The 14,928-nt window shown below is 42.1% G+C and overlaps 1 protein-coding gene across 1 annotated transcript in view; it reads left to right on the top strand.

Annotated features, from left to right (window-relative positions):
- The window catches only part of Atp13a5 (ATPase 13A5), a gene marked incomplete at its 5' end in the record, with an annotated part of 87,742 nt that overhangs the window by 7,171 nt on the left and 65,643 nt on the right, over positions 1-14,928 (top strand). Inside the window, 5 exons of the mRNA XM_004640930.2 lie at positions 1,337-1,507; positions 3,734-3,891; positions 5,059-5,247; positions 9,418-9,479; positions 12,895-13,045. Coding sequence (XP_004640987.2) covers positions 1,337-1,507; positions 3,734-3,891; positions 5,059-5,247; positions 9,418-9,479; positions 12,895-13,045 — 731 coding nt within the window. The remainder of the gene's footprint in view (positions 1-1,336; positions 1,508-3,733; positions 3,892-5,058; positions 5,248-9,417; positions 9,480-12,894; positions 13,046-14,928) is intronic.

The following is a 14,928-nucleotide window of genomic DNA, read 5'->3' as shown; positions in this document are numbered from 1 at the left end:
ACTGAGCCATCTCTCTGGCCCCTACAAAGGCTAATTTCAAAAGCAATGTGGTACAATGACTTGGAGATTTGTCAAAAGGTTCTATTCCTTGTACAAAATGATTTAAAATGTCATTGGTAACTATATTCATACAATAGATGAATATTGGAATTGTTTTAAAGAAAATGTCACATGGACAAAGAACATTCAAAGAGCACTAATACAAACTTCATAGCTTCTTCTACCTTATAGCATAAAATCAGTATCATAGTAGGAAGCTAGTTTTGAGAAAAACAGCAATAGAAAAACCTGGATAATTGCTTTTCTCTAACTCTTCTATGCATTTAGCAAAGATACATATTTTGAACCTATTATATGCCAGTAGGGAAAACGCAGAGTATAAATATGTATGTCAAAGTCTCTGTCTTCAGTTACCTAAAGGTAAGAACTAAATTTGTATAACTATAACCAATATCATACTATTTCCAAATTGGAAAGATTACATATTCTGCTAGTTGGATATTTAACAAAAGACCTAAGGAACTTTAAATTCATTTTACTGCTTTTTAAATCTGGGAGCCTGCAAGTGTTGTTAACATTTCTATTTTGTCTCTGAAATTTATCTTTTGCACTCTAAACTCATTTGTTCTTTGACTATTGTGTTCTACGGTTAGCAGAAGGAAGAGGAATGTTACCAGCAAAGAACAAAAGTCAATGAAAGGTAGTGCAAGGGCTTAGTTTAGCTGATACTTATGCAGGGAAATTACAGCAACAGCGTTGTAATTGGGGTGAGTTCTGATAATCTAGCAGGAGAGCTTAGGCTTTATTACCTCTTAGCTAATGGAAATGCCTAAGGATTTTTGAGAAGAAAAATAAAATAATAAAAGGGGGCTTTGATAAGGCTCACTTGAAAATGATATGGATTGACAACAATGTTCTAGCATATTCATTTAATGAAAAGGTACATGACTGGATAAATGAAGGAATGAGAGGCAAATAGCAATGACCACCCGTGTGCCATATAGTTCCCTTATTGCTTGCCATAGTGCTGGGCTGAGGAACTCTTGGGACAGTGGTTAAGTAACAGCTAACATTGGCCACTTTTTAAATGATGGCAACAAACCATGCAGGTCAGGCATGAGAAAAAGATACTGATCTTTAAATGAAATTTGAAATAGAATCAAGTCTACCATTGCGCATACTGCTGGCATGCCTAAGAACAGTCATCTGACTCAGGCGAGACATCTGACTCAAAGTCCATTAGCTGCGATCATATGCTATCATAAAACCAAGCGAGCACCAATTAGGAGTGGCTACCTGAGTATACACAGAATCAACAAATTGCAATGCTCTTCAGGAGAAAGCATACCTGTTACGAAGACACCACTGCCACACACAGAGAGCACCACGCCCTGGAAGTCCCACAGTTTGGAGGATTATCGGAAACATGTGCTTTTCTGTGGAACAGAAGTTATCCAGGTCAAGCCCTCTGGGCAGGGACCTGTGAGAGCCGTTGTTTTGCAGACAGGTGAGTGGATTCCACTTTTGTAAATTTAGTGCATGCCAGAAGGTTAGGGGAGTGTTGGATTAGGGAAAGATTTTTTTTTTTTTTTGATTTTGGAATTTTCCACCTTCTAGTATTAACATTCCTATTCTTTTCTAATCAGACATTTATTACTCCAAATTTTGCTACATTCTAACTGAATGGTTCCTGACTGTTCAGGCTATTTGTGCACCTCCTCACACTCGCTTCTAGCACCTGTCCCATTGTAAGCACTTCATGGGTTTCAAGAATGAAAAAAAGAAAGCACATTCCATAAAAATCCTTGCATAGGGCAAACGATGTACACCGATGATTTAGGCTTCCATCAAGTGAAAACAATGACATTGGTCTGGCTTACATCCGTAGGCTTCTTCCCTTTTCTCTCAGCATTCCCTCTGGGGCCTGCCGAAATCACTGTCAGCTAGGATCCATTCAGAATTGCTTGCTAGGCTGTGCAGGTATCTCCCCACTGGATACCTCTGTCTGGGTGCACTACAGACCCTGCAAAGTCAGGCACTGGAATGTGAACTCGTCCTGTGCTGTCTCTCTGTAGCAGCAGCAGAGCAGCAGCCTCTAACTGGCCCCTCAAGGTCACCTTTAAGGCCTCACTTTCTCTTATATCCAACGGGCACCAAATCCCAGTGTTTGTCCTTGTAGCTCCAAAGACCTGTGCCCCTCGCCTTCATTCCTGTGGCTGTTGTGCTGTGCACATTTTCATCCCTGCAGGTCTAAACTATTATACCAGAAATACTCTTTGGACTCTTCTCTTTCAACTTTTGTCCCATCTTTCTCTAAACTGTCACCTGAGTTGCATTTACAAGACACGGCTTGCCATAGCCCATACATACCATGCTGGCAAAGCTCTCCACAGCTGGCCATGTTCATGGCCAGCTTTTTTCCCATGACATCGCACACCCCATCCCGTGTTTCAGCCAAGCCTCATAGTTGTAGACATAAAGCACATCATGCACTTTGACACCCCTCTGCTTTGGTTTGGCCCATAAGTACATTGTCTATGGTGAACACTTATAATTAAATTTATGATTAATTTATATTAAAATTCATGGGTTTTGGAGCATTGCTAAAGTTGTTTGTAACTGGAAGCTAATGGTTAGAGATTATGAAAACTACCTGAGACTTTTAAAATGCCCAGGTAGCAAGAGGAAACTCTCTTCCTGTCCTCCAATTCAGTCAAGCCATGTTTGAGGAGACAAGCGTCCGTCAAGCAGTGGGGTTGAGGCACATTTTATTTCTATCAATCCTGACTGTTATCTCAAAATATAGTAATTGATTATTTTACTCAATAGTCCTGACAGTGGTATTTCTGATGTGTTACGCACTGAGTACTAAAGAAATAATTGGTGAGATATACCCTTTTCTTTAGAGGACTTGATAATCTGTTGTAGAAGAAAGGTGAATTTACAGCTAACTAAAACATAGAGCGGAGGTAGATGTCATGTGACCAAGTGCTACAGGGACTCCAAAGGATAAGGTCGGTTATTTTTGGTAGAAAGTTCCAGAGAAGAATCTTGGAGACCCTTATTTGATGACGTGGCATTGAGTCAAGGCTGACAGCATCAAGGAAGGTTTCACCAATCATATAAGAATTAGAAGGATAAACTAGTTTGGATTTAAAAAATGCAAAGGAAGGAATTTCCAAGGTCTTCTGAGACCAGGGAATAATAACAAGATCAGCCCAACAAGCCAGCGGTAGGTCAGATTGAAAAAGACCTTGAATACCATGCCCCAAAATTGAATTACATGCTATGAAAATGGCAGCTCTGGACACCAAGATGATATGATTATCATAGGCTGATACATATATAGTTTTAACAAATTACTTCTTTTTCCCTTAATTTTTAATTATGTTTTAACACGTGTCTGTTTTGAACACCTGCTTTGAAGTCTTTGTTGTCACTTCATTTTCTGTACTCACTTCTCTTCGACTCCTTAGCCCAGTCTTTCTCAGCCCATGGGCAGTGTGGCAAGGTACACCTGGGGACCTGAAGAGGTGTGGTGTGCCAGGCCAAGAGAAATCAAAGGCGCTGAGTGCCATTGACCCTTCCCTCATAATTTGTAACAAGGAAAGCAAACATACTGTTGGGTCAGTGCATCGTTATTCCATGTTCCAAACACCCCCAAGTACAGTCCTTTTGATTTGGAAGGAAACTGCTGAAGGGCCTGACTTGGTCTCTGTTTACTTTCCTGTAGGTTACAATACAGCCAAAGGGGACTTGGTGAGATCCATCCTCTATCCCCGGCCTCTGAACTTTAAACTCTACAGCGAAGCCTTCAAGTTCATGGTGTTCCTGGCCTTCCTTGGTGTTGTGGGGTTTTTCTATGCCCTAGGGATATACATGTACCATGAAGTAAGTGTTGGGGTACAGCTTCTCAAGCACTAGACTTAACTTGAGAGAGTTAGTTAAGGTTACCTGTTGATCCTATCATTCTGTGAATCAGTGTTGGCCAAGGAACTTTCTTAGATGGTGGATCTATTCTTTATCTATGATCCCTAATAAGGTAGCACTGAGCCATATGAAATTACTGAGCACTTAAAATATGGCTGATGAAGTAAATTTTCATTATTTTCACTTTAATTACTTTAAATTAAATAGCCACATGTGGTTAGTGGCAGTGCAACCATGTTGGCTAGCACCATTGTCAGAAGTTGCAAAGTTGCCTGATGGTTTCGACAAGTTGTTGTGGAATGAAGGTTGGCACAAGCGCTGTACAACCCCAGGTAGTTTTCCATGATTATGTATTTCTCAGACTGATAAGAAGAAGGGGAAGGTAGTCAAAAAGGTCATATGGTAGGAAGGGCTTAATGGAAGTGAGCAAAACACAAAAAGGGAAAAAAGGTCTTTTGAATCAGCTGGTAATTAAGAGAGAACTCCTGCAAGGTGGGAGTAGATCAGACTGCAGCGATCTTGAATGCCGCCTGTGTACTGTGTACTTGAAGTGTCCCAGGTAATCCCTGGACCTTTCTCATGTTTTCTGCTTGGGTTCTGAAATGAAATTTAATATTCACTTTCATAGAGCCAATTCCCTCCAGGGAATCTATAGTTTAAGATCCTTTTCAGCTATAGAGTGTCTGGTTTTACTTAGGTGCCTCTTTTCAAGGGATGACAGCAAGGAAGGGGTCATTGCCATGGGTGACCTCTGAGGACATTTCTGGTGCTGCAGAGGAAAGCAGTAGAACTGCAGCATTCCTGGTCTCAGATCCTAAGGGTGGGGGGAGGAGCACACTGTGCAGAGAAGGGAAAGTGCTTGAGGGGAGGAACATTAACTGGATGGAAACTGAGTCAGGACAGGGCTGGGGCAGTAAGCATTCAAAGTCTTTTTTGTTCTTCATGGGGAGACAGGTGTTCATCTGTGGGACAGCCACAAAGCACTCAGTCATGCCAGAGGCACTGACTCCCCAGCAGGTGCCTGAGCCAGAGTCTGGAGGATTGTTCCTTATCTCAGGACCACCTAGGTGGCAGGAAGAAGCACCCTGCTATATGGACCTAAGTGCACCCTCATCTCTTCTCTCCCAGGCCCCTCCAAGAGCTACAACAACCATGGCCCTGCTCCTCCTCACTGTGACTGTCCCTCCTGTGCTGCCAGCAGCCTTGACCATTGGTATTGTCTATGCCCAGAAGAGGCTGAAAAAGAAGAAGATCTTCTGTATCTCCCCCCAGAGAATCAACATGTGTGGGCAGATCAACCTTGTGTGCTTTGACAAGGTAGACTCCCAACTTTCCAGCTTGAAGGCGGGTGCCAGTAAGGATGAGAGGAAGAAGGGCTCTGAGTGGCTAGTCTAGGACGCCCAGTTTACAGATAAGAAAACTGAGGCCAGAGAAGGACACACTGTGAGCTGATCTGAGATCTTATTCTGGAAGTTGACTTCTTAGGTAGCAGTTGAGCCATCACATCAGGAAATATTTTTTTCCCATATGAAATGTTAGCACTTTTTGTACCTGTTTTGTGTTTCCAAATATTCTCTTACTCTAAGAGCTTTTAGGCTGGACTGTCTTTGTCTGCCAACAACATGAGGAATTTGTTGTTTCCCACAGTGCCTTGTGCAGCACTGAGGTGAACAGCTTTCTCTCCCTCTGCTTTTTGTAATAATGAAAGGACAGTAGACAGTGGCAGTGACCTTTGGTACTCACACTCTCCTGTCCCTCTTCCCTCCTTACTCCCAGGACTGCAGGATAGGGCAGGTGGTTTTGTCCTAGGTTCCTGGAAAGGTGGCAGAGGGAGTGTAGGTGCCAGCCTGGGAGGACCCAAGACCCTCTTCTGGGGGCCAGAGGAACTCTAGCCTCAGATCCTGCCCTCGGCGTGGACAGACCAGCTTAACTGCTGCAATGCAGTGTGCTTGATTGGGCCTCTGTCTTCAGTTTGTTTGCACTGGGATCATTGATCCAGGCTTTGGCTATTTTGTAGTTAACCCAGGTTGGCAAAGACCCAAGACTGGCCATAGTCTGGTGGAGTTGTGTTGATGAGCTCTTTAGTGATTCAGAGTCCAGCTGTGGATGCAGGGAAAACAAGACTACGGGAAACCGTCATACCACGAGGTGCGGGCTTAACAGGGCCCGCACACCTCTGGAAGCACCGGGCGTGGTTACCTGCTGTATGTGGGAGGTCAGTTCTGAGCTGTACTTCATCAGACAGAATGGGGCAGACTCTGAGGTGAGCAGTTCAGAGCCCAGGTGGTGAGAGGAATGCTTGTGTGGGCAGTGGACAGCAGGATGTGGTCAGAAGGGCCAGTAGGAGCTTGGGGCAGCTGGAAGGAAATTGGGCCCTTATCACTTCTTAAGAAGATGTGTGACATTATTTTAGATGTTTTATTTATTCCACTTATTCTGTCTCTGCAATAGAGATAGCATACAAGGAGAAGGACACCTGGGGACAGCTGAAGAGGTCATTCATGCTCTAGGTGAAGGGACAAGGATAGAAGAGTCAGAGCACAGACCGGAGAAGCTGCACAAGGAACTGGCTCGGTTGCTCCTCAGCCAGACGTGGCACATCTCTTAGATTCTTTTAGCTCTCTCTCTTTTCATGCTGTGTGGGCAAAGAAGGCCCTGAATCGCCACCAGTCAGGAGCTGGTATGGTTAATTTAGCAATAGTTTCATTTTAGATTCAGGGGCAGATAACTCCTTGCAAATTTTCTGATAGGGATTCCTATTACTTATCTAACAGCATTACTTATGTCATGAGAGCTGTATCAAAAATATATTCATTACCTATTTATCTGTCCCAAACACTTATTTTTCCCGAGAGGCTTTTAATTTTACCTCCAATATAGAACTTTTTTGCCTCTGGTCCCTGCTGTGGGGCCATCTGAAGCTTGCATGGCCAGACTTCTTGCGGAAAGGTAGCGTGGTGGACTGTGAAGAACTCTTGGTTTGGAAATGGCAAAATGAGAAATCAAATCCTGAGTTAGACACCAAGTTTCTGTGAGATATTTTTGAGTTAAAACGGTTGAGCTATAATTATCTCCAACATTTTATTTCCCATTTCTCACATTATAAAACTCCATCAGTGTAATATTGCAATAAAAAGTCCACTATTAATTGAATTTCCATTCGGAGTATTTCAATTTAGAAGATGTGTGTCACTGGGCTCCTGGGTCTACTTGGTCCATATATGTTTCTAGCTTATATTTAGAAGCTCTCTAAATATATGTTAGAAGTTCTTTAAGTTAAAATCTCTCTTTCTTTTTATTCAAGTTGGCCCAAGCCTGGGCCTGTGTGTATACTAAGAGGTTTTCTTTTTCTATCTGATTCACTTTAGAAAAGCAGCTGTGAGTATGATTTGCTTTGCTTTTCATTTATCATTAATTTCCTCATATCAAGGGTCATTTTCACATAGAGAAATGACATGTTCTCAGTTCTGTTTTGCTCCACATCATCTCCGTTTCCTGTTCAAAATACTGATGTTTAGAAACAGAATCTAGTCAACAGGAAAACATTTAGGCTTGGTTGAAGCTGCCATCACTTCACAAAGTGCAGTGACCCAAGGCTATTCGCAAAGTGAAAGCACAATTTGAGGTCCTTAAACAATGCTGGGGGAAAAGGAAGGAGGCAACTTTAAAAAAATATTATTCAAATCCCCCACGACTTACCCTGGAACTGTGTACAGCACCTTGTGGTTCTTTTATCAGTGTCAGCCATGTGGATGAGTCACGGCCATTGCTTGACCAGTGTGCTCTCTGTGAAAGCCTGAGAGAATGTTTTCTCTCCATGTGACTCTCCTCAGGCACACTCTACATCGTCGATCACTTTGCTCTTTGGCCTCATAATCTCCTTGATCAGAAAATTTAGGACACCTCTTAGTTAAAGGATGTCACAGCAGAGCTTCTCCAATGTCCTGAGTTCTCACTGACCTTGAAGGGCTAGCGCCAAAATATTGGCTTTTTAGCCCATCTATCTGTCTAATTTTTGGTGTGCAAACTTTAGTTGTTAAACATCCAGAGGAGATGCTTAACAATATGTAATGGATTAATTATTGTAACTGTCCTACTAACCTGTTTTGAAACTGTTCCTTGGCTATTTTATCTTTTCTTCTCATTAAAATGAATAAAATTTAAAAAATATTATTGGTCAGGGAATAACTGGTAGAAGCATGGCAGCTCTTTTCTTTATGAAGTCCAGATGAATTCATCACACAAGGGTTCCTTAATTGCTGAATGTGGAAGCCCAGAGTGGGCAGTGTCTTTCTATGTGCAACACAGAATTCAGGTGCTGCGGCTTGTGGAGGGAGACTACAGACAGCCTGGATGCTGGCCCTGCCTATCGGTCTGCTGTCCCCTACCCTCCAGCCTGTCTCTGCTCACGCATAAGAAAGAAAGGCTCTGTAGGCATCACACTGAGAACCACTGCACAGGTGTGCTGTGCTGTAACGGTAGACGCCACTTTCCAGGAAGCTAGAAAATTCAGCCTCTTGGACAGAGATGAACTACAAGCTTCTGTCAGAGGCTCTGTGGTGCTTGGGAGAGCTCTGCACCACCAACTTGGCCCACTCTGGGTGGTGAGCTGGCTTTGTGCTGTTTGCGTGCCAGAGTAGAAGCCTCACTCACAAGTAACGAATGGTCCAGAAGCAGTGAGGAAATTAAAAGCATTCCATAGTAGTCAGTTTCATTTCACGTTCTCAGTTACCCTGTCTGACAAATACTTCTGCATAATGCAGCATATCAGATCTTCTGACCACCTTCCTCTGGATCTGACAATAAAAACCATTCATAGGTTTTAATTAATATTTGTTATTAGCACTTAGTTTTCTCTATAACCTGAAAGCCCTTTATTAACATTTCATTATCAATCTGGAAGATCACCACATCACTCATATTTTTAGAAAATTGTGATGAACCAGATGGCAAACTGTGAACTAAACAATCTTAGAAAGAAAAATAATTGCTGAACTCTGCTTTGGGCAGACTGTAGGTGCCCACTGAAGAGTCATACTTGAGTTGGTCCTTGTTGAATTTCCATTTAGCTTTGTCACAAACAGGAGCAATAGACAGTAGTAAACAAAATCAACGAAGGGCACTTGCATTTTGCTGCCACCCAGTATCGAGTCATGTGATGTTCAACACAGTCTTTAGAGAATGACATATGACCAGATTTAAAATTCTATGCTTCCCCTGGGGTACGCTGAGCCCATAACAAATTACGGATATGGTGGTACACACCTGTAATCCCAGCGCTGGGGAGGCTGAAAACATAAGGATCACTACAAGTCTGAGCTGTGTAGTGAGACCCTGTACCAAATACATAAGTGAAAAAAAATTCTATGCTTACAAATAGATTTTGACAATTGGATCTACAGCGATTTCTTAGAAGTTTGGATTTTATCTCAATAGAACAATATTAGCAGCCTGAAATCTTATGTTAACGGTATTTCGTTTATCCAGACAGGCACTTTGACAGAAGATGGGCTTGACCTCTGGGGGACAGTCCCTACTGCTGAGAACTGGTAAGTCCCATAAGGGAGGATGGAATGTGCAGCAATGTGGTTGCCTTAACAATATTCAAAGCTTTCCTTCTGGAGTTGAAGGGTGTGAGTCACATCAGAAAAAAACAATATATATATATATATATATATATATATATATATATATATTCAATATATATACTCAGTTTCCGATTATCCTAACTTGCTTGATGAAATGTGTCCTGCATTTGGAATCAGGTAGGAAAAGCAGGTCCTTGGCCTCCACATAAAAAATGAAATCAAATGAGATGGATAATTAAGGAGCCAAGTGAGTAAAACAGAGAAGCAAGGAGTGAAATCAAGACCATGCTTAATTAAAGACTGCCATGCTGGCCCCCAGGGCACACTGAGATGACAACGGAGACTGGGTATGGTGGCATGCACCTGTAATTCCAGCTCTTGGGAGGCTGTAAACAGGCAGATCACTATGAGTCTGATCTAGTAGTGAGACCCTGAACACCCTGTAGACCCTTCCCTAAAATACAGAAAAAAAAAAAAAAAGACTGCCAAGGCTTCCTGGGTGGCTCATGCAGGCAGCTGGGTAGGGCAGATCCAGGAGAGATGAGCCCGTCCCCTCCTCCACAGAGCTTGATCTAAGGAAGAAAATGGACCGAAAGACTCACCTTCAATGCAAAGTAGGCTGTAGAACTTACTACTAAGACACAGAAATTGGAATGGAGAAGCAAAATTATTGGTTGTTATATAACACATCCTTGATTTTTATAATAACAAGGTGAGAAAAGCAAAAATTCATTTTGAAACTTAATGGATGCAATTAGAGACTGCATTGGTAAATGAAATAAATCAGACTCACCTGTGAAAACATTGTATTGTCTCACTAGTATGGAGAACCTGAAAGAATAAATAAAATCTGAAAGGTACAACAGATACTGTGAAAGGCAAGGAATTTGTTCAATGGGCAGGAAAAACTGGGATGATAAAAAGGACAAAAGAAAGAAATGAGAAAGATATATTTATGTATACATATGCAGTACAATTTGGATGATTGTGCTGCCAATTTCTGCTGGTCTTTTGAAAGGTACAGTTAGTGCTTAATTTTTTTTTCTTTTTAATTTCTTATAAGTTTTTAAAAAAATTTAACCACTTTTGCATGTTTATATGAAGTAGCCTAAACAACTAATTTGAATGATAGAACCATTGTTGAATTCCTATTACTTTTTAATGAATTTTTGTATATGGTTAGATTTCTAAATTTGTATGTAAGATATGTAATTGTTTATTCCAATTTTTAAAAATATTTATTTATTCTTTTTTTCTTCACATTCTGTAGGGATTTAAAGTTTAACATATCAATACTTGATGGAAAATACCTGTTCCATGCTGTGTCTAAGATGTTTGATATTCAGACAGATATTGAGGTTAAGCTCAACTGTCTATGTTATAGGGTAATAATATCGTTAAGTTTCTCTTCTGGAGGGTTAACAACTTAAGTTTTCAGACCAAAAATTAGAGAAAAAGAAGGGCTGCAAGGACAGCCAACATTTTGGTCCTAGCCTTTCAAGGTCAGTGAGGACTCAGGACATAAGAGAACCTGTACTGTAACATCCTGTAACTCAGCAATGTCCCAAATTTGCTGATCAAGGAGATTATGGGGCCACAGAAGTAAGTGATCGATGATGTAGAGTGGGCCTAAGGAGAGCCACATGGAGAGAAAACATTCTCTCAGGCTTTAACAGAGAGCAAATTGGTCAAGCAATGGCCATTTGGAATCAGGTAGGAAAAGCAGGTCCTCGGCCTCCACATAAAAAATGAAATCAAATGAGAGGGATAATTTAGGAGCCAAGTGAGTAAAACAGAGAAGCAAGGAGTGAAATCAAGACCATGCTTAATTAAAGACTGCCATGCTGGCCCCCAGGGCACACTGAGATGACAATGGAGACTGGGTATGGTGGCATGCACATCCACATGGCTGACACTGACAAAGGATCTACAAACTGTGGTACAGGGTTTCAGGCTAAATCCTGAGAGGATTTGACTGACCTTATCAGATACAAATGTTACATTTCTTATTATATACGTCTTGCTTTATCTTGGTCTTAACCATCCAGCAGAAAAGTATAATAATGAGGTATGAAATTTTGTATCATTTCTAATTTTTTTTTTTACTATTTTGTTTTCTTTAAAAAAATAAAAAAAAGGTAAGTTGGTGAATCAATAAAAACCACCTAAAAAGGATGATACTTTAGATAGCTTTTGAAGGAGGTGTATGTAGAAATTTTATAGATGTGGTCTGAAGGCTGGGGCTAGGGACAGGAGTTGACCCAGAGTGGGGGACGGGAGGACCCATACCAGTAGAGAACTCTGAGCTCAGCCTAAGATTTCCGGTCTGTGTGATGAGGGCCTCCAGTGGGAGGCAGCTGTCAATCAGAGAAGGAGTCATAGAGATGGGGGCCGGCCAGAGGTAGGGCTAGCATAAAGCACAGCAGAGGTCAGACGTGGTGGGTTGGAGTCAAGGAACTCTGCTCATTTGTCCTGCTCTTGGTGGTTCCGATGTCCTGCCAAGGCATTTATGCAAACAGACAGGACCTCTGCAGGCCAGAGACGTGCAAGGGGACAGGAAGTTTGCAGTTACTGTCTCTGTGTCTTTCTCCCATACCCCTAGTATTCTGACACTTCTGGGGGTGTAGAAAGAGCTAAACATAGTCACTATTTGGCTGTAGGGTAGAAAAAGAGCAAGGCAAGCCATAACATTGTGTACTGGCAAAGAGGAAAACAGGCTGTGTAGGCAGTATGTCTGGTTGGCAGCTTCCAGAAATGGAATCAAACCCCAAAAGGTTGAGTAGTGAGAAACACTGGAGAGCCCGTGCACGGTTGTTCTTGCCTAGAACCACCAGGTGGGCTTTCTTCCACCTCTCATACTACCCCTGAACCTTGGCACTGCTCGCTTAGGGGGTATGTTGTTTTAGAGCCAGGACTACAGAGTTCGCTAGCATCACTGAGAAGTCCTTGCAGTTATATCCAAACCTTCTGATGTTAGTTATATATCTTACCAGTGGCATCCTCTGCCAAGAAAGAAATACGTACCCAGCTCAAGGAAAGGGGGTCTGAAGATCATTCCGCAGGCAGAAGAACAAGGAAACTCAGGGAACAGAAAGGAACAAGAGCAGAAATAGCAATAAATTTAATTTGGCTCTAGAATCGCGAGTGAAAAGGACATCAGCGGAAGGTAGCCGCTGTGGCTGAGGTCAGACTGGAGCAGATGGGGCCCGATTACCAGGCTCGAGGCTGGATGTCATCATGCAGAAAGTGGGGAGCCACTGAAGGGCTTGACTGGAAGAGTTAGGAGGCTGGGGCTCTTCATTAGTAAGACTTAAGGGGTGGAGTGTGCAAGTGATTTTGTGGAAGACGTTAGCTTCTTAATTATCTTTTCTACCAGTTTCCAGGAAGGCCACAGTTTTGGTTCAGGCAGGGCTCTGCCATGGAGCCCCCTGTGTGCGGCCATGGCCAGTTGCCACTCTCTGATCCTTCTTGATGGGACCATCCAGGGGGACCCTCTGGACCTCAAGATGTTTGAAGGCACTGCCTGGGTAAGTTCATAGCTTGTTCAGTTGAACAAAAAATCAAGAATCCTGACAGGGATTCCTGAAGACTTTCCAACTTCAGTTAAAAATCCAGAGAACATTCATTATAAAAGTAGAAATCTTTTCCACATGAATTCTCTAGTTTGATCCTACCAGAATTTTCCAACCTCTGCTCCAAAGAACTCAATGAAGGAGTATAACATCAAATAGGGTTCAACAATAAACTAAAATTAGAATCTATTTAAGAAAAGCTAAATCGGTTATTTTGACTGTAGAATTTCTTACCTATTCTATGGGTATTCAAGATAGAATATAAGATACAACATTTACTAAATCTATTTGACCTCCAAAATCTTTTTCTTTTTTAATTTATGTATTTGGTACAGGGTCTTCCTATGCAGCTCAGACTTATACTGATCCTTCTGTTTTCAGCCTCCCCAGTGCTGGGATTGCAGGCATGTGCTACCGTGCCCGGACTCTTGCAGGCCCAGTGCACCCTGGGGGCAGGTCCGGAGCAGCATGGTGGACCAGGGATTGAACCATGGTCCCTGCATTTGCCAAAGCGGGAGCTTAGTCCATTGAGCTATCTCACTGGCCCCGCGGCCCCCCCAAATCTTGATAACATGCCATAACTTGGTTCACAGTTTCTGCAAGTGCTCTTGGAGAAATGATAATCTAAAGCAGCGCCGTCTGTGGTAATCCAGTACTTGAAATGCAGTGATGCAACTAGAGAACTGCATTGTTAATTTTAGTTAGTGTTGGTAAATTTAAATTTAGACAGTCACAGCAGCTGGTAGTCACTTTATTAGACAACATAGGGTAATGGAAGGATCCGGTTTCACCTTGGTCCATTTTCTGAGCGTGAGTGACAGTTGAATTGTATAAATTGGCCCTGCAGGTTCTGGCTTCTATGACAAATGGGTAGGCTCCTTGCCCTGCACCCCTCTGTGGCCGAGTGACTGTCACCTTTTCTGCACATTTGGGATAATAATGCTTTGTTTATGGATTCAGGTGAACACTGTGACAATGAGCCTGAAGGGATTATGAAATTTGGAACAAGTAGCGAGGATTCATTAATTAGTTAACAGATTATGTTCCATGCCCCCCATTCCCCTGCCTAAATTCTAAACTCACTCTCAGTAATATATAAAATACAAGAGAGCATTTTAACTCAGTTTTATAAGATGGAAACAAATTATTTTAGGGATGGGGTGTATTCTAGTTCAAGTTAGGGTCTTGTTGGAAATGTAAATGTCATTAGCTCTGTAAGGACTGCCAGGGCAGTTGTATCTGCCCCTCAAACAAAGCATAGCAGGCTGGTGAGATGGCTCAGTGGTCTAAAGCACCTACTTAGAACAAGCTAAGCTAAGCAAAGCACAGGGACCATGGTTCGATCCCCCAGCACCACAAGCCAGCCAGCCCCGCCCCCTGGTGGGCTGAGCTGGCCACACACACACACACATACACACACACACACACACAAATATAAATAAATAAATAAACAAAGCATAGCGATGCAAGATTTCTCATTCAGTATGAAGCTGAGTTAGCCTTGAGTTAAATATATTTTATTTAGTTAGGAACCTTCCATTAACCATAAATGGGAGGGTCAGCTTCATTATAGACTCAAGAATTTTAGCTCTAGAATGCTGTAAGAATATTTATTTAAGAACAGATAGAGATCTCAGGAATCAATGGAAGTCTCCAAGTTTAAACCTGTGATAGGGCATGGCTCAATACTTTCACGTGTTTTATGGTTCTCCAGTTTATATTGGATTGCTTTCCAGAGTTTAATATTGATTAATAGTAGTTTCTCAACAGTATTGACTTCTGCTCTTGAAACACTTGAACAATACAGACCTTTTTCAAATGTGCTTTCTACTTTGCCA

This window comes from Octodon degus, unplaced genomic scaffold, assembly GCF_000260255.1.
Source record: "Octodon degus isolate 3935 unplaced genomic scaffold, OctDeg1.0 scaffold00128, whole genome shotgun sequence".
In the NCBI taxonomy this organism is placed as follows: Eukaryota; Metazoa; Chordata; class Mammalia; order Rodentia; family Octodontidae; genus Octodon; species Octodon degus.
The sequence above is the reverse complement of the archived record's forward strand: the minus strand, read 5'-3'. Positions and strand labels throughout refer to the sequence as shown.